The 18,587-nt window shown below is 58.5% G+C and overlaps 2 protein-coding genes across 6 annotated transcripts in view; one reads left to right on the forward strand and one right to left on the reverse strand.

Moving 5' to 3' along the window:
* The first annotated feature begins 205 nt into the window (after positions 1 to 205).
* Positions 206 to 9,895, forward strand: FSCN1 (fascin actin-bundling protein 1). The gene is made up of 5 exons (XM_019637532.1): positions 206 to 1,163; positions 7,255 to 7,411; positions 7,518 to 7,639; positions 7,861 to 8,028; positions 8,501 to 9,895. Exons 1-5 carry the CDS (start codon positions 332 to 334, stop codon positions 8,701 to 8,703), a joined length of 1,482 nt encoding a protein of 493 aa, XP_019493077.1. The 5' UTR covers positions 206 to 331; the 3' UTR covers positions 8,704 to 9,895.
* The window catches only part of RNF216 (ring finger protein 216), a 131,083-nt gene continuing 121,815 nt past the window's right edge, over positions 9,320 to 18,587 (reverse strand). For 4 of the 5 annotated variants that reach the window (XM_019637526.1, XM_019637531.1, XM_019637530.1 and 1 more), the window contains 3 exons: positions 17,944 to 18,072; positions 10,731 to 10,809; positions 9,320 to 10,553 (listed from right to left, as the gene is read on the reverse strand). The gene's annotated coding sequence lies outside the window, so the exon portion shown is untranslated. The remainder of the gene's footprint in view (positions 10,554 to 10,730; positions 10,810 to 17,943; positions 18,073 to 18,587) is intronic. The other variant, XM_019637527.1, reaches the window with a different exon arrangement.

Here is an 18,587-nt window from a genome sequence, read left to right on the forward strand (position 1 = left end):
CCGAGGTGGGGGGGGGCCTACAGAGGCCCACTGTGCAGCAGGAGGGGACGCTGCGAGCCGAGCCGCCACCCGCGCCCTTGAGGCTCCAGCGCAGCTGAGCTGGCTCCCTCGCCCCCGCGACCCCTCCCACGCCGAGCCCCGGGAGGAGGCGGAGCCTCGCGGCGCTGACGTCACCCCGCCTATAAAGAGGCTGGGGCGCCCGGGCCGGCTTTGTGGAGCGCTGCGGAGGGTGCGCGCTGGACCGCGGCCGCTGAACAAAGGAGCCGGGCGCTACCGCGGGGACCCGCCATCAACCTCCCGGGCTGCGCCGGGCCCTCCGCCCGCCGCCACCATGACCGCCAACGGCACGACCGAGGCAGTACAGATCCAATTCGGCCTCATCAACTGCGGCAACAAGTACCTGACGGCCGAGGCGTTCGGGTTCAAGGTGAACGCGTCGGCCAGCAGCCTCAAGAAGAAGCAGATCTGGACACTGGAGCAGCCGCCCGACGAGGCGGGCAGCGCGGCCGTGTGCCTGCGCAGCCACCTGGGCCGTTACCTGGCGGCGGACAAGGACGGCAACGTGACCTGCGAGCGCGAGGTGCCCAGCGCCGACTGCCGCTTTCTGATCGTGGCGCACGACGACGGCCGCTGGTCGCTGCAGTCTGAGGCGCACCGGCGCTACTTTGGCGGCACCGAGGACCGCCTGTCGTGCTTCGCTCAGACCGTGTCGCCGGCGGAGAAATGGAGCGTGCACATCGCCATGCACCCGCAGGTCAACATCTACAGCCTGACCCGCAAGCGCTACGCGCACCTGAGCGCGCGGCCGGCGGATGAGATCGCGGTGGACCGCGACGTGCCCTGGGGCGTCGACTCGCTCATCACGCTGGCCTTCCAGGACCAGCGCTACAGCGTGCAGACCTCCGACCACCGCTTCCTGCGCCACGACGGGCGCCTGGTGGCGCGCCCTGAGCCCGCCACCGGCTACACGCTGGAATTCCGCTCTGGCAAGGTGGCCTTCCGCGACTGCGAAGGTCGCTACCTGGCGCCGTCGGGGCCCAGCGGCACGCTCAAGGCAGGCAAGGCCACCAAGGTGGGCAAGGACGAGCTCTTCGCCCTGGAGCAGAGCTGCGCCCAGGTCGTGCTGCAGGCGGCCAACGAGAGGAACGTGTCCACGCGCCAGGGTGAGTGGGGACGCCGCCCCCGCCTCTCCCGGTGCGTGCACAAAGCGCACTCCACCCCCGGCCCTCCAGCCTCCCGCCCTTTCTCGCTCGCGGCGCCGCTGCAATCCCGAGCAACGCCCGGTGCGCCCCCGCTAGGCGCGCGGGCCACCTCGTCCCTTCTCGGGACGTGCGCTCGGGCCCTGAGGAGGGGGCGAGGGGTGGGTTTTTGCCCAGCTTTGGGCGCCGCTGCACAACCCCCACCCCGTGCTGGGGTTGGGGCTCCAGGCCCCGCATAAGCGCCGATGTGTGTGCCATCCTCCAATCCCCCTGCCGAATCTGGGTCCCCCCACGCGCACAGATCCCTTGAATCTGCGGGCCCAGCCCTTGGTGAGGGCGGAGGCGAGGGTCGTAACACGCCAAGGGCACGCCTCCAGCCCCCACGGGGTCGCAGTTCGCGGGCGGGAGGGGGAGTCTTTGATCTCCGCGGGGTGTTCTTCCACCTCCTTGCCCTCCAGGCCGTTCCCCACCCCCTCTCTGCCGGGAGGGGTTGGCCTCTGCTGGGGTGGGGGCCCCCGAGTGTCTGCCCTTCCCCCCCAGCCCCTCCTCCCGCGTCTGCCCTCGTTGAGGCCGCGGCCTTTGTGAGCAGGGGGGCGGGCTCCTCGACCGGGCCCTCCCTCGCCCCCTTTGTCCTGCAGATGGGAAAACCAGATGCGGCCGGGCGGGGGAGGGGAATCGACTTCCTACGGCTGCCCCCTACTGAGGATCCCCGCACGCCGCCCTCGGGCCCAGTTTCCCGGGCAGGAGCCTCCCTAGGAGACGGCCTCCCTCCTCGCGCCCTGGCCCCGGGCGGCGTGGCGCGGATGGCGGCCAGCCAGGCACCCCGCCCTGCGCCCGCCGCGCATCCCCAGGCCGGTGCGCGCTGCTCTGCGGGCGTCCGAGGATGGCCTCGGCGCAAGTCTGGAGATCCCAGCGCGGATCCCTAGGGAAGCTCCCTACCCTCGAGTGAACCCACCCCAAGGCTCCCGCCTGGAACAGTTGGCTGCAACTCGATGCGGCCTCTCCTAGGGCCTCCCAGTGGCCTGGCCATTTTCTAGGCCTGCACGCCAGAAGTGCGCCCCCCTCTTTACTTCCTTAGATTCTCCCCCAAGCGGCTTCTCTTCCTTCAGATGTCCCCGCCCCCCCATTGGTGAAGGCAGTTGATTCCTGGCAGCCAGAAGCCCCACTAGAGGGACTTGTGGGGGTCTTGCTCCCCTAGATGGGAAGTTAGACCCCAGCCTCTTGAGGTAGCTGGATGGGAGCCCAGTCAGTGGCCCCCTCTCCTGCGGAGGGAGGCCTTCCTCCTGATGGCCACCCTCCTGACTGGGCTCCTCGAAGCGGGTTGCAGCTCCATGGCAGTTCAGGTGGAGGCCCTGGTGGGGTAAAGGCAGTTTTGTACCTAAGTTTGCTGACTGACATGGGCAAATATGGCTTCCATTCCTACAGATGGGTGGGTTTAGGCCCAGAGAGGTGAAGCCCAAGGTCACACAGCTAGGAAACAGCATGCAGAACTGGGTCTGTTTGACTCCAGAGTGGGCTCTTATCTGGACCTCCTGGTGCCTCCCAGCCTCCGTGCACACGTGGGCCTCCCCTTAAGGTCTCGCATAGTGCTGGGTGGGGCTGGATCCCCCACCTGTTAAGCAGACATTGAGCCATGCCAAATGTGAAATGCAGAGGCCTGCGTGGTGAACAACTGGGCATGTCCTGGACCCTTCCCTGGTGGGGCTTGTGTTCTCACTGGGACATGACCAACATTCCAGAGGTGTCAAGAAAAGGCCTGGGGTCCAAGAAGTACGTCAGGGATCTAGATTAGATTGGGGGGGTTCCCTTTCTGAGGGGGACACCTACGCTGACCTGAAGAATGAATAGAAGGTAGCATGAACCAGGTGTAGAACTGTGTTGCAGGCACAGCTTATGCAAAGGCCCCGAGGCAGGAAGGAAGCAGAAAGCCCAGGGTGAGCCTGAGAATGTTTCTGGCAGCCACTGGCCCCCTGGGCAGATGCCAGCTCCTCTCTAGTAAAGCTTGCTGAGGTGTCATGGTGTGATTCAGGCTGATGGGGCAGGAGTGGCTGGAAATTGGGCCAAGAGAAGTATTGGCTCAGCTATGAGTTTAAGGGGACATGGAACTGGGGGGCGGGGGGAGCTTTCCGGGGCTGCGATTAGGGCTCCATTGGCTTCTTGGTCCTCATTTTGTTCTTATGTTCGCTGAGCCTGGGCTTTCCTGGTGGGATGGAGGATGAGCACAGGACCCCGAGCTAGCATCAGGTATGGGGGGCGTAAGGGGGGACAGAGGCCATTTTGGATAGGCCCGCGTGGCAGCGGCTGCACTTCTGACACATGGGAAATGCCAGCCAGGAAGAAGGAGGATCTCCGGCTTAGCGGCTGGGGGATGTGAATCATCCCTGCAGGCCTGTGCAGGCCGCCTGGTGGGGGCGGGGTGCTCCCTGCTGAGGCAGCAGCCTGCTCTCCTGCCTCAGTTTCCCCATCTGTAAAGGGCTGGCTCTGGGCACATTCTTTCAGCCAGGCTTCATTTCTGGGAGGAGGCCATCACAACCACCATTAGAGGCAGGGTTGGCCACCAGGGAGTGGGGGTCCTGGTGCCTGAGAGCTGATGTGAGGCAGATGGCACATTTCCATCCCAGGTCCTGGGAAGTGGTATAGCTGTGACCACTTCACAGATGAGGACATGGCTTGGGCAGGGGTGGAGGAGAGCAGGGATGCCTTGGGAACCTCACCAGCCCTGGGCTTCAGCCAGACCCTGGGCTGTGTCTCACCACATTTTCCAGCTGGTCCCAGAGCCTCCTTGCATCTGGCCAGCTGTGCTCTGGGTACTCCACACTCAGGAAGTGCCGTGTCCCTGCTACTTGAAGGTGAGGCTGGCTGGCTGAGGAAGGGCTGGTCAAGTTGGGCTTTGCAGGATGTGTAAGAGTTCTGATGAGGCAGGGCATTTCAGGCCTAGGGAATGAATGGCTTGTGCAAGGACGGCAAGAGCTGACTGGAAAGCGGGGAGAGGTCACAGATGCTTCCACACCCCGTCCCCTAAACTGAATGGGGGTGTGGGTGGTAGGGAGTGAGTGCCTGGGTAGTTGGGGAACTACTAAGGCCGAGGAGGATGGGGACCAGAGGGTGTGTTAGGCAGAGAGGGGGCCCCTTCTGATCCACCAGAGAATGGCTCAGGGGATGGGGACAGGGAAAGCCTTGATAGGGCCGGCCGAGTGGTGCGTTGGTTAAGAGCTGGCTTGGGACGCCAGAGACCCCCGGTTCGGATCCCACATATGAGGGCCAGTGACACTGCCCTCCACAGCTAAGATGCTGAACAACAGCTCAACTTGGAGCTGGGCTGCAGCCTCTGCTGCAGTGGGTTGCCATGGGCTACCATGTGTAGCCAGCAGCCAGCGTGAGTGGCCAGCAGCCACTGTGAGCAGCCGTCCAGAAGCCGATGACTGATCTGCCCCGCCCAGGAAGAGCGCAATGATGGTGCCAACTTGGGCTAGTGAAGCGATGTCCTCCACAACTAGACTGAAGAACAAAAGGACAGGAACTTGTCTGTTCCCCTTCCCCCAATTCCCCAGCGCTGTTCCCATTCCCCAATAAAAATCTTAAAAAAAAAAAAAAAGAAAGAAAGCCATGATAGAGAGGGGTGGGGGGAGATTCTGGGTGTCTCCCTAGGGCTCTCAGGAGGGAGTGGTGAGGTGCCCATGGGCTCAATGCTCCTGCATCTCCTGTGGGCCTGTGACTCAGGTTTTCTGTGCTGCTGTTGATGAAAAGAAAAATCCCAAAGAAAACCCTGTTTCCATAGTAACCCAGCTCTAATTAGAGACTCCAAGGCCAAGAGGGGCCTTCCCCGCCTGGGCAGGGCCTTGGAGCGAGGAGGGGCCCTGCAGGATGGTAGGGGGGACAACTCTCGTTACCCCACCCATTCCCTTTGGGGTTGGAAGCTCTGGTGTCTGCTTGGCACCAGGTCCCTAAATGCTTTCAATCTCCTGGCAGAATGGAGAGACTGGACCCTTCTGACAGGCAGAGAGGGGAACTGAGCCCCAGTGAGGGGAAGGTACTCACCCAAGGGTGCCTGGCTCCGGATTTGGGTACCTCACTGGCTGGTCTGTGCCTTTTTTTCAAACCAGTTCCAGGACCGGACACATCAGGCCGATGGGGTCTGAATAACTGAGCAGATGGTGATCGTATGTCCTTGGGCAAGTAATGTCCACTGCAGAGCGTGCCTTTGTTCTTCTGTTGGGGGAGGATGTTAGTCGTAACTGTGTGGGTAAGCCAGTGTATGTCCACAGGTAGCACAGCGGCGGCCCAGGCTAAGCTCTCAGTAACTAGTCTCACTGAGCGCCTTATTTTCTTGCAAGGCTGTGTTAAGACGAGCCCTCTGAACCCCAAGCTGAGGCTGAGCTGGAGGCTGAACTTCTACTCCAGGTCCCTTCCCTGTCTCCTTTGCCCCTTTCTGGGGAGCCCTCCCCTGTCTTTTCTGCTGCTGAGGTATACTCGGTGGGGCTTTTCCTCATTTGTCCCCTTCCTTCCTGTCAGCCAGCACACCACACGTGGGACAGGTGAGTTTCTGCAAAGCAGGGGTGGGGCAGGTCGGCAGGTTTACTGGGTGAGGTCTGAGCAAGGGGGGGGGGGAACCCCAGCCCCAAGTTGTGCTCCCAGGTGTGGCTTTAGGATGGTTCTATTCTTGGTTATGACTTAGGCACCCTGCAGGCCCAGCCCCTTCTGACCCGTGCTCACCCAGGGCTTCACTGGGGTGTGATGGTGAGTCCAGCTCACAGCCCAGGTCTGGAGTCATCAGCAGATCCCTGACATTGGGGCCAAGGGGGCCCAGCAAGCCTGAAGGGCTGAGCTCAAGGGGTTCTGAGAGGGTGTGGCTCAAGGTCCTGAGAATCCATGGAGAACATGCCCCAATAGTCTATAGGGGGCAGGGGTTGGGTCAGAGGCCCCGGCAGGCACCTGAGTCTGCTCATCTCCCTCCTGAGAGCCACCAGGACCCCTTCCTCTCTGTCTGGGTGGCCTTGGGCAAGGACACACCGCCTCTGCCTCAGTCTCCTTCTTTGATGTGGGGGTGAAGGTTCCCACCCCTTCGCACTGATGTGGGGATGTGATCAGGTTAAGAAGGGGCTGATCCCTTTCAGGCCCTCTGAGTGGTGGCTGGAGCACTAAGGACAGGTCCTGGGGAGGGTGCTGTCAGACCCTGGCTGTGCTGCTGCCTGCCAGCCTCCAGCTCCTCGTCTGAAGGGATACCTGCCACTCATAAAGGAGTCAAGGCCCAAATGGTGACACACTTGCAACCCAGGCAGTGGCACTCTGTGGCAGACAGCCCTGTTGCTGTGGTTCTTAGAGTCCAGGGTGCTTGGGGAATGTGAATTCGTTCTGTTGGAACCAAGATGCCAGTTCCAGGTTTTAGCTGGAGGAGTCAGCTCGGGTATGCAAAAACGATGCAGATAATATGCAGATCTGTAGGGAGCATCAGTGTCTGCCGGGGAAACCCACCCGTTCTTCCCGTCCTGGGTGCTCCTCTGGGGTGCAGTGGGCAATGGGAGAGGTGTGGATTCATGCTTATGCCTTAGTTTCCCAAATTTCCTGAAAGGACCGTGTGCTGTCCAGTTTTATTTACTCTTTTTAACTCTTACATGTACACAGAAGCAGGAAGGATGTGATGAAGCCCCCCTTCTGTCTCCCCCACAAGCAGTATTCTGCCATTTTCTCCACCTGTCCCTGTAGTCACTGTTTTTTGGTTGTACTTAAAGCAAAAAGCAAATTCCTGACATCAGGGCATTTCATCTTGAAATGTTTCTGTCTGTTATCTCTAAAAAATGAGGCCCTTTTCTTACATAACCACAACATGGTTAACAGTAATTAATGCTTAATTTCTAATCCTGGGCCACGCATGTTATGATTCTCCAGATTGCTGAGAAAGTGATATGAAAACAGGGGGCCGGCCTTGCCCCAGGGCTGCCCCTGCATAGGTCCTGGGTTCCGCCCTCTGGTGTGCAGGCTGTGGGGTCTGGCAGCCCCGCGTGTGCTGATGTGTGAGGGCAGGGCTGTGGGTACCAGCTGGAGGCTCTTCCTGCAGGTATGGACCTGTCGGCCAATCAGGATGAAGAGACCGACCAGGAGACTTTCCAGCTGGAGATTGACCGAGACACCAAAAAGTGTGCCTTCCGCACTCACACGGGCAAGTACTGGACACTGACGGCCACGGGGGGTGTGCAGTCCACCGCCTCCACCAAGTAAGTGCCCTGCCCCCCACCTGTCACTGCTCTTGCTGGCTAGGCTGGCCCTTCCTGTGGGCCTGGGGCCTGGGGTAGCACCACCTGACTGTCCCACCATTGCCAGGAATGCCAGCTGCTACTTTGACATTGAGTGGCATGATCGGCGGATCACACTACGTGCGTCCAATGGCAAGTTTGTGACAGCCAAGAAGAACGGGCAGCTGGCCGCCTCGGTAGAGACAGCAGGTAGCTGCCTATGGGCACTCCCAAGCTCTGGTTCCCTGGAGAGTTGAACCCTGCATGGTCACACAGCAAGGTCCCCTGAGCTGGTGTCCCCCAGAATGGGCCCCGCCCAGTCTCACCCTAGCCCTGGCATGCTGTGTGACCCCAGTCTCCTGCTCGCCCATACCCTGGGCCTCCCAGGTGCGCCCTCCTGAGGCTCACAGCCCCTCCCCTTCCTGGCACAGGGGACACAGAGCTCTTCCTCATGAAGCTGATCAACCGTCCCATTATTGTGTTCCGTGGGGAGCATGGCTTCATCGGCTGCCGCAAGGTCACGGGCACCCTGGACTCCAACCGCTCCAACTATGACGTCTTCCAGCTTGAGTTCAACGATGGTGCCTACAATATCAAAGGCAGGTTCTCCTGGGGGCGGCTGCTGGGTGGGGTCTCCTGGGTATGGAGGCGGGGGCAGTGTCTGGGTGCTTAGAAGGGAGCCCCTGGCCTGTGTGGTCCTGGGGTTCAGTCTGACCACCCTGTGACTTGGCTTGGGCCATCCCAAGCCCCACAGGGACAGATGTCATGCGGCTACCAGGGCCTCTAGGCTGGGAGCGTCCCTTCCTCCTTTTAGAGTCTGTACAGGAGGGAGACTTCCCAGCCTACTCCAGACAGAGCTAGAAGAGGGGCGAGGCGAGCATTCTGGAAACAGTGGTGGGGGGACACCTGAACTATGAGACTGAAACCCTGTGGGGGGGCGTGAGGAGGGTAAGGATGGACCCCCATCCAGCATGGGAGGGTGCAGGGCTTGGGCATAATGGACCCTACCTCTATTCTGGAAGCCATGGTTGCAGGGTGGGAGCAGGGCCTGACAAGGTCTTGCTCCCCCAGACTCCACAGGCAAGTACTGGATGGTGGGCAGTGACTCCTTGGTCACCAGCAGCAGTGACACCCCTGTTGACTTCTTCTTTGAGTTCTGCGACTACAACAAGGTGGCCATCAAGGTGGGTGGGCGCTACCTGAAGGGGGACCACGCAGGGGTCCTGAAGGCCTGCGCTGAGACCATCGACCCTGCCACGCTGTGGGAGTACTAGACCCCAAATCCGTGTCCCCATGCCTGTGTCCCCACCCTGTCCTCACCCTTCTCGCTAACTCTTCTCCAGGTGGGCGCCGCCAAGGGTGGCGAACCCCATGCCTTTCAAACTGGAAACCTAGAGAAAACTGTCCCCACCTGTTGTCCCGCGTGGCCTCTCCCTGGGTGGGTCAGCGGCAGCGGCCTGGTCCTTGGAGGGACTTTGGATCCCTGTGCCCTCTCTTTGCTGTGGGCGAGGCTGGCACCTCTTTCTTCTGACCTCAGATGACTCTGAGCCTTACTTCCCCTAAGTGGCCGAGAAGCAGTGGGGCCTGGGAGGCGTTCTGGACCCCCTGGGTGTGGCCAGGGTGTAACTGGAATCTCCTGCCCCCTGCCAAGATCCCCAACTTCCCCGGAGCCAGGTATTTGCCCCAAGCCCGTCATCGGTGGCCCCTCAGTGCACCAGCCCTGCATCAGGAGGAAAGCCGTACAGGGCGGGGCTGAAACGAGAGTGCCCACCACGTGCCCCCTTTGCATGGAGCAGGCCTGCCCAGTGCACGTCCTGCTGTGTGTGGGCCCTGCTCCTGTCTACTCTTTCATCCTGGCTTCACTGGAAGGAGAAAATGACCAAATCAGTATTTTTTTTTTTTTAATGAAATGTTATTGCTGGAGGCGGCCCAGGCAAGCCTGGTTATAGCCATGAGGGGTCCTCAAGGGGCCTGGGCGGAGGTAGGGGGTGGGGGGGGCGTCTGGGATGGCATCTCCAGGCCTCGGTTCCCTCTCTGCCAGTTAGTGGTGGGGCAGGTAGAGCCCTTCCTGAATCCAGAATCTGCCTCCACCTCCCCAGGGGCTCACTGGCCCCCCTCCCACCTGCCCGCCCAGCTCCCGGCTTGTGTCCCTCCCTGGTGGTGCTGGGCCCCTCGCTGCCTCAGCCAGAGCCTCCAGTGGGCGTGATGGGTGCTCCTTGTCTGACTGGACTCTGGGTCTCGGGGTGGGATGAAGCCGGGTGTCACCCTCAGCTGGGAACCTGTGAGGAGCCATCTGGCCCCAGGCTCCCAGCACTGCCCCTGCCAGCCCCCCGACTGGTTCATCTCCACCATGCATCTCACTGAGTGTCTTGGTCTTTTATTTTTTTGTAAGTGTCATTTGTATAACTAAATGCCCATGATAGTAGCTTCAGACTGGAAAGAGCAAAATAAAATAACGCAAGTCCAGCACTGAGGTCGCCTGTGTGTGTCTTGGAGATGAAGACAGGTGGGGAGGGGTGGGCCCGGGGCTCCAATGGGTGGTCTGAGCAGCCATGACATCTCCAAGAAGAGGAGGGCCCTGCAAGGGTGTGGACTGTGGGTCAGCCTCCAATATTTCACAGGCCTGGAGTAGGAGGCGTTTGGGGTGGGCCTGCGCCTGCATGTAGAGAGCAAGCCCACAAAAGCGGGGCAGGTGTGCCTAGACTAGAACTAGGAGATATGGGGCCCTGGGCTGCCCCCTTCCCATTAATGCAGGGAGCCTGTGTGCATCCATCCACACCCCTTCAAACGGGGTGCTCAGGTCCCCCCTCAGTTGGGATGTATAGTAAGTGAAGGCCCAGGTAGAGGCCTTGCTGTAGTTGACTGGATGGCTAAGCTTGGAGTGGGGGTGGGGGGCGAGGGGGGCCTACCTCAGAATCAAAGCAGGACCTCTGGGAGGGAGGGAGGGAGGCATTTTCCCACTTGCAGGCTAGAAGCTGAGCACGTTTCCACCAGCTGGGTCCTGAGTGCAGTCAACCCCCACGTGGCCAGCAGCAGGGACTCCAGGTGGCAGGCTGTGGTCTCTGAGCTCGCCCTTCTGCAGCCCCTTTAACACAGCACCCCTGGAGGAGCTGGCGTTCCCATCCTACAGAGGAGGAGACTGAAGTCAGAGCAGCAAAACACCCTTGTGGGTGGAACTGGGTGCCCTCTGGGTGTCCAATAAATTGGTGATTGAGGACAGACTGGCATGTGTGGTGAGCAGCAGGGGCACCACCAGGCCAGGGAGATGGGGGCAGCTGGGCCTGAGGCGCCTGGTTCTCACCTTGCTGCCCGAGTGGTCTGCGGAAGCGCTGATTGGCTGCTGATGACGAAACAGATGCCTTCGCTGTGATTGGTGGTCCCTGGGGGGAGGGGGGGGGGAGAGTCCCGAGATTGACTAGGACAGATGGGGGCTACAAAGGGATGTTGGGCCCCCCGCAGGCCCTGGCGGCCAACCCCCAACCGTTAAATCCAGGCTGGAAGCCAGAAAAGGCTCAGTAAGGCAGAGCTGAATGCTCAGGAGTCGAGCTCTTCCAGACCTAGGAGGTGGGGGATGCGCAGGAAGGGGTTCGTTTGGGGTGGGAGTCCCCCGGTTGGGCAGTTGTAGAAACAGCGGAGCGAAGTGGTTCTCTGCGGTGCCCAGGGACCCGGCTGCTCACCCCGCCCACGGGGGGCAGGAATGACCTGACTCCAGGGCCCCCTCCGGCATCCTCTGGGCCAGGCGGTGATTCTGAATAACATTCATTCTGCAGAAATGGGCGCCTGCCACGTGGCTGCGCGTTCAGGCAGTGTGGGTTCCCGCCTACGAATGAGGCGCACTGTCTGATGGGGGAGGCGCTCGCATCTAGGGGAGGAGGGGGACCTAACCCAGTACAAAGGACTGAAAGGGCAACCGGGACCTGGTCGGGAGGTGGGGCGGAGCCTCGCTGAGTCTCAGGTGAAGAGAGACCCACTGTCTCCAGATCCACGTGGAGGCAACTGGGCATCTTTCCAAGGAGGTGGATTCTCCCATGGGCGCACGTGGGGCACTTTTGGGACCACCAGGCTCATTCCTGCGCACCAGGGCTCCCCATTTCCTGGTCTTTTTGGACCTTCAGGTCCCTCCTGTGAGAATTGGCTTTGACCCCCCCCACACACTCCCCACCCCCCCTAGGGCTCGGATTCCAGAGCAATGAGTCCAGTTCTCCCTCAGGATTCCCCATTCGCAGGGGCGTGGCCCATCCCAGGCGAACCCCCGTGCACACACACCATGCATGCAGGCATGTAGAGTTGCACACAAACGCACAGACCACCGCCCAGCACACGGGGTTCCAACCTCCTCTCCCAGATCCTGTTAGCAGCTTCTCTGTACCTCCACCTGGGTCAGGGGCCAGCAGGGACCACAGCTCTGAGGGTGGGTGCCCCACGCTGGCCATGGAGGGTGAGCAAGACTCCAGCCTCTCATTGCTCAGATGAGGAAACCGAGGCCTGGAGGGTGCTCGGTGAGTGACTCTGGGCAGGCGCAGCTCCAAGTTACTAGTCATGGGTAACTGTTATTTGTCAGGGCCCGAAAGACCCCAATTGAAGGGAAAATATTCAATTTAACTTGTAAGGAATAAGAAGAGAGAGTGGCAGGCTTGCCTCTTTCCTCCTGTGGTCCTTCCCCGTCAGGGCAGGAGTGCCAGAGGTGGCAGGCTGTGGTTCTGGATGTGGCGTGGCCAGAGCAAACAGGGTGTCCCAGGGCCTGACCCAGCCCTGGCCTCCCCATTCCTGTCTGCTGGGATCGCCACAGGCCTAGCCCTTGGGTTCTTCATTGGGATGGACCCCAAACCCCGCTGAGGGTCTGTGGAGCTGTCGCCAGCCCCAGGAGGACTTGGGTGTTCCCTGTGGTGGGTGAGGCCTCTGAGCTTCCCAAGTGTGTTTCCATGGCACATCCCTTCCAGGTTGCCTGCCCTCCCAGCTAAGGCTCCTCGCCTGTTCATTTCTGGGGAGACTTCAGTGGAGGACACTCTGGGCCTGGCTGGGCCCCACTTCCTCCAGGGCCAGAGCAGCCTCTGCCACAATTAGAAGGGATAATAAGTGACCTCCAATGACCTTGGGAGCTCATAAATTGCACAAAGGGATCCCATTATTAGCCTGTGTGGACTCCCGGAGATGCTCTGGCTTCACTTTCCTCCATTTGAGCAATGGGCAGTTGTGTTCCTGGCTTCCCTGGGCTGTGGACAGCAAGATGGTGGAGGGGCTCTGAGACCCCTGGGGCAGCAAAAAAGGAAGGTAACAGATGGGGTCTTTCCGGGCAGAAGCAAGCCTGGAGAAGGGGCCCAGGCCTGGGAGGGGCGGGGCAGGCTGAGCATTTGGGCCTGAAGCCCAAGCCCCTTAGTGGGGCCCCTGGGTTTAACCAGGAAGCTGGTATTCCATGAGAGCTGATAATTAAAACAAAGGTTGCACAGAGATGGGGGGAGGGGGTGCTGCACTCCCCTTTCTCCCTTCCTTGGTCTGAACCCCAGGAAGGGAGGAGTAACCCCCCTTCCGAGAACCCCAACTAGTGCCAGGCCCTGGGCAGGTGCTCTGAATGGGTTACTATCATCATTAAGGAATTAAGATAATACTTACATAGGGTATAAAATCAAAGGGTCTCCCAGCCCCAATCCTTCTCCTTCCAGAGGTAATACTGTTAGCAGTTTCTTATATTCTTCCAGAAAATTTTATTTTTTATTTAAGAAATTAATATTAGCCCTTACTATGTGCCAGGCACTAAGCCCCTATTAACTCATTCAGTCCTTGTCACGGCCTGAGTGGTGTCCCCCAAATTCACATGTTGAGGTCCTAACCCCCAGGACCTCAGAGTGTGACTATATTTGAAAACAGAAAAAAAAAAAAAAGAAATGTAAAACAAAAATTAAAAATAGGATCTTTAAAGAGGTGATTAAGGTAAACAGGTCGGATGGTGGCCCCAGTCCCACATGGCTGGTGTCCTTATGAGGAGAGGAGGGCACCGACTCACAGAAGGAAGACCATGTGGGGACACAGGCAGAAGATGGCCACCGACAAACCAAGGAGAGAGGCCCCGGGGGAAACCAGCCCTGTCTCCACCTTGATCTCAGAATTCCAGCCTCCAGGACGGTGAGAAAATATATTTCTTTGTCTAAGCCGCCCAGTTTGGGGTACTTCGTTATAGCAGCCCCAGCAAACTGACAGTCCTTATAACGGCCCCAAGTGGCAGGTAATACTGTCATTCCCATTTATCTGTACAGAAATTGAGGCACAGAGAAGTGAAGTAACTTGCTCAATGTCACACACCCAGCTGGCGGTGCAGCTGGGATTTATACATAAAACATAACACGTATGTACAAGCACATAGGCATTCACATTGGTGATGGGTTCCTCCAGGAACAGACGGAGCCCAGGATTCAAGGCTAAGCGGTTTGTTTGGAAGGTGACCCCAGGATGCAGTAGACAAGGGAAACTGAGGCAGGGAACAAGAAGAAGGCAATAGCAGTCAGCACAGCGGACAATGGCCCTGGACCCCTGCTGGGCAGAGGCCCCCCCCCCCGACCTCCACCCCCGGACCCTCGACCCTACAACCAGAGGGCAGAGGCAGGTGGGGTGCACAGGCAGCAGCTCTGTGCTGGAGACGGGGAGCTGAGAAGTATTTGAGGGCGCTGGATTTCTTCTGTTTTTGTATTTCTCTAAGTGTCTGTGAGCTTCATGCTTTTGTTCTGCTTGACACAGCCTAATTCTCCTTTAGGCCTTGGCAGGTGGGCCCGATGGAGCAGCCTTTGGTCTAGGGCTGACTGCCCAGAATGGACGGCCGCACTATGCTTCTGAGCGTCCCAGCTCTGCTCCGGCCCCCGGGGCGTCCTGCTCTGCGGAGCAGACCGTGCGACGCTCCTGGGGCTGTGTGACGCGGTGGGTCTGTTTGCCTGCTCCTCTCTGCTGGTCCTTCACCTGTGTGACCTCATCTCTAGTCAGCTGAAGACCCTCTGCACACCCCCTCTGGGCGGCTTTCTCCTTCCTGCACTCTGCCCTGGGACCCATTGTCCTCCCCAAAGTCTCAACGGTCCCCTCAATTCTGAGAGCCTGTTTGGCTCTGGCAGGTTTTCCTGTTCCCGTCTCCAGGCAGTGGGAAGCTGCAGAGTCCACTTCGCTCAGGGGTCACTGGCCTTGCTCCTGTAGTCCAAGGTCTGAAGCCCAGTGTTCCTTTATTTTGTCTGATTTTTTAGTTAAGGGGGGTTGGTAAATCCATCATCCTTGTTACTCCATTATGACCAGAAGTGATATTTCTGCCTTTTCTTTCTTCTTTTTTTAAACAGACTTAACCTACCATACAACTTAAAGTATATAATTCAGTGGCTTTTGTATACTTACAGAAATGTGCAACCATCACTGCAGTCAGGTTTAGAACATTTTATCACCTCAAAAAGAAAGGCTGGACCCTTTATTACGCCGACTCCCCCATCCCGCTGCAACCCCAGGCAACTACTAATCTGTATACTTCCTGTCTCTATAGGCTTTCCGACTCTGGACATTTTGTATCAGTGGAATCATACAATCTTTGGCCTCTCATGTCTGGCTTCTTTCATGTAGCACAGTGTTTCAAAGCCCACCCATGTTGTAGCGTGGATAAGCACTGCCTTCTTGCTTATGGCCATGTAATATCCCACTGTATGGATGGACTGCATTTCATTTATCCATTCATCAGATGGTGGACATTTGATTGTTCCCACATTTTGGCTCTTATGAATCACGCGAAATCACTGTATGAACACTTTCTAGGGAAACATCTCTGTAGACTTACAACCCCAGCTCTTGATTCTGTGCCCTCAGAACACTTGTAAAATCCGAGCTCTAGCCAGCCCAACCCCTCACCTTACAGACGGGGGAGCTCATCATGACACTGGTGGAAAGAACCCTCACGCATTATGATTCCAAAAACAGTTACGGTAACATTGGTGTGGCTTCTGGAGGTCAGACTGTCTTTGCATATGGTATCTCACTTAATGCCCCACAAACCCCCTTCTGAGGTGGGCATTTCATCCTCAGTTCACAGATTTTTTCTTCCAGCAATTATTTCCTGGGCATCCCCGTCCCTGAGCGCAGTGGTGGTCCCGGTCCTTCAGGGAGGCAGATGCTCTGGAGAATGCTCCACAAGCAGGGACGAATCCGAGATGGTCAGGGCCTCACAGGAAAAGGAGGGCAGAGGACTGGGCCGCGTCTGAGTCAGGAAATAGCAGAGCTGGACAGGAACTGACTACTTGTGCTTTCTTCAGCAAGGCCCAGCCTCCAGGATGCTCTAAGGCTTCCTTTGTGGCCTTGGTCCCCAGCTGACAGGAGAGAGATGTCTGTGGGGGAGGTGTCAGCGTCCCCTGAGGTCAGAGGCTGAGCAGGTTGGGCCAGCCATGTGGGCTAGAGAGCCACTTGTTCTGTGCCTAGTTCCGGATCCCAGGGTTCCTGGGAGGGGTCCAGCCACCTGGGCCTCCTGCAGGTCCCAGAGTGTCCTTTCTGTGAGCTGTGTCATGTGTTCACCGTACGGACACTCTGACCCTTATAACTCCTGCGTTTCTCCACATGAGCTGTGGGAGGGTGAAGCTGCCTTTGAAGACCAGGCAGGGCTGGAGCCTGGTCTCTGGGAGGGAAGCTCGGGCCATGAGGGACCACAGGCCAAGGGTACAGCAGCCCTGGGAGGCCATCTCAGGGTTCCGGTCTCAGCCCAACCCCAGCTGAGACAAGAGCTGTCCAGCTGAGCATGTCAACCCAGAGCTTTTCTAGAAATAGCTCCATGGGGCTATTTGAAGCCATTGCTTTGGGGTGTGGTTTGTGCAGCAGATGAGACGTTGAAGCAGGTGGCAGCTGACTCGGGGAGGCCCTGGTCAGCACCTGGACGGGCGGCGAGACGAGGAGCCAGAGGGCCAGAGAGAGCTCCGAGGAGCAGGAAGGTCCAAGGGTGCCTGAGGGGGCACATTCGCCCAGCACCTGGGTCTCCCATGGGTACACCAGCTTTCCGGCACCTGCTCTGCCTGTCCTGTGAAATGGAGTGACACTCCCAGGCCTCAGGACTGTCTGCAGTGAGCACCTCACTGACAAATGCACCCTGCTTGATTAAAGCCTTCGTCTCCCCACTCAGCCCAAAGTGCCCCGGCTCCACTGCTCTGTCGGCCACCATGGCAGGGCCTGAACGTCACCATGGGCCCTCCTCTCGGCAAGTCCCCATGGGTGCCGGGTCCCCTTGGACTCTCTCCTGAACCCGCCCAGATGTGCTCCCGCCTGTCCCATCCCACCGGAGGCCAGACAACAGCCTCCTCCCAAAGCTTCTCCCCTGGGAATCTGCCAAGGTCAAGCAGTGACTCCAACACTGAGGAACTGATTGAAAATGCAGATTCCCAGGAACCACCAGAACCATAGGCTCTGGGACCTGTATCTGGACAAGCCACAGGCGGTGAGGACAAGGAGCCAGGTTGGGGCTCTTCCCACCATCTTGGGTGTTGGTTCCAGACACCTCCTCTTTGACGCTCCCCACCCCCCTGGGCCACCTCTGCTGCCTCCCTTCTATCGCTGCCTCCAGGTCCCACCTGCCTGGTGTCTAGTTGCATGTTTGTTGTTGTCCCTGCTGGGTAGCTCGACAGCCTGGCTGCCTAGCTGAGTAGCGCCTTCGCAGGGCCCAGCCCACGCCTGTACCCCTCAGCGTCACGTGCATAGACAGGAATGTGGATGGGCATGAACCCTGCACTGGGCGTGGGAATGAACTCAGTGCCCGAGATTCCTGCGTGGGGGCAGATGCAGTCTCAGATGCGCCAGACACATGTCAAGGGTGACAAGCACTTTATCCCCAGGGAACCACCCACAGAATGGTGAGGGACAGCAGCCTGTGGATGTGCATGGGCCTGAACCTGGGGCCCACCTGGGAAAGGATTCTCGGGGAGAGCGAGAAAGGAGTCAGACAACAGCCTGCCCTTACCACATCCTCCTGTGGCCGCCTGAGGCCAAGCCCTTTTCCTATTTCATTTAACTGTCACAATCTGATGAAAAGATGCTGTAATTATCCCCACTTTACTGTCACGCAGCAGCTAGAAGGCGGCAGAGCTAGGATCTGCACACCTGCAGGTCCCTCAGGGAAGATTCTGAACATGTGACAATCCAGGATACTCTTGGGCCAAACTCTCACCATGTCCACTTAGGGAAGTGGCTGGCTCAGGACAGCCAGGGCAAAGGTGACCCTGATAACCTGCGCTGGCCCCACACCAACCTCTTGAGGGTTTTAACTGGCAACTTCTACTGCAAAGCAAAGCACAGCCCGCGATCAGTTCTGGGTTGTCTCTGCCAAAATGTGCTGATGAAGGGAGAGGAGGCAAGGAGGGAAAATGGCTCTGACTTAATCCTGAGCAAGAGGGAAGGCATAGAAGGAGATGGAGAAAAGACCATTTCCCCTGGGAGTCATGAGAACAAAGGGCTAGCAGGCTGCGCAGGGGCAGCTTTGCAGCAGCCTTCCGAAAAGAAGTCCAACAAGAAGGCGAACGCACCTGCGGCAAGAGGCTCTGGAGGGACGAGGCTCTGGAGGGACGAGCCTCTGGTGTAGAAGTGCTTGCTCATCACGCCTCCCTCCGAAGGCTCCAGGCAGGATGGAAAACTGCACATCTGGGTTCCCGGTTCTGTGAAACATGTATCATCAGAGAGAAAAGCCACATCGGAAGGAGGGGCATCAAAATATCAGTAGTTACTTTGGGCAACGAAGCATTTTTTTCTTTATGCTTTTCTATGTTTTCATTTTTTTCTATTTTAAAACATAATTGGCAAATGTATATATGACACTTTTTTTTTAAAGGTATTTATTGGGGAATTGGGAGAGGGGAACAGTGTTGGGGAATCGGGGAAGGGGAACAGACAAGTTGCTGTTCTTTGGTTCTTCAGTCTAGTTGTGGAGGGCGTCGCTTCACTGGCCCATGTTGGTATTATCTTTGCGCACTTCCCGGGCGAGGCAGATTGGTCGCCGGCCTCTGGATGGCTGCTCACAGTGGCTCTTGGTAGCTCACAGCGGCTGCTGGCCACTCACGCTGACTGCTGGCCACTCATGGTAGCCCATGGCAGCTCACTGCAGCAGGGGCTGCAGCCTATGCCGTTGCCGGTGACTCACGGCAGCCCAGCTCCAGGTTGAGCTGTTGTTCAC

The sequence above is a fragment of the Hipposideros armiger genome, unplaced genomic scaffold (genome assembly GCF_001890085.2).
Source record: "Hipposideros armiger isolate ML-2016 unplaced genomic scaffold, ASM189008v1 scaffold_33, whole genome shotgun sequence".
NCBI lineage: Eukaryota > Metazoa > Chordata > Mammalia > Chiroptera > Hipposideridae > Hipposideros > Hipposideros armiger.

Coding starts and splice junctions, on each gene's coding strand:
- FSCN1 (XM_019637532.1), top strand. CDS start 332: ATGACCGCCAACGGCACGACCGAGGCAGTACAGATCCAATTCGGCCTC. Junction 7,412..7,517: donor CAGTCCACCGCCTCCACCAA/GTAAGTGCCCTG, acceptor CACCATTGCCAG/GAATGCCAGCTGCTACTTTG. Junction 8,029..8,500: donor TGGTGCCTACAATATCAAAG/GCAGGTTCTCCT, acceptor TTGCTCCCCCAG/ACTCCACAGGCAAGTACTGG.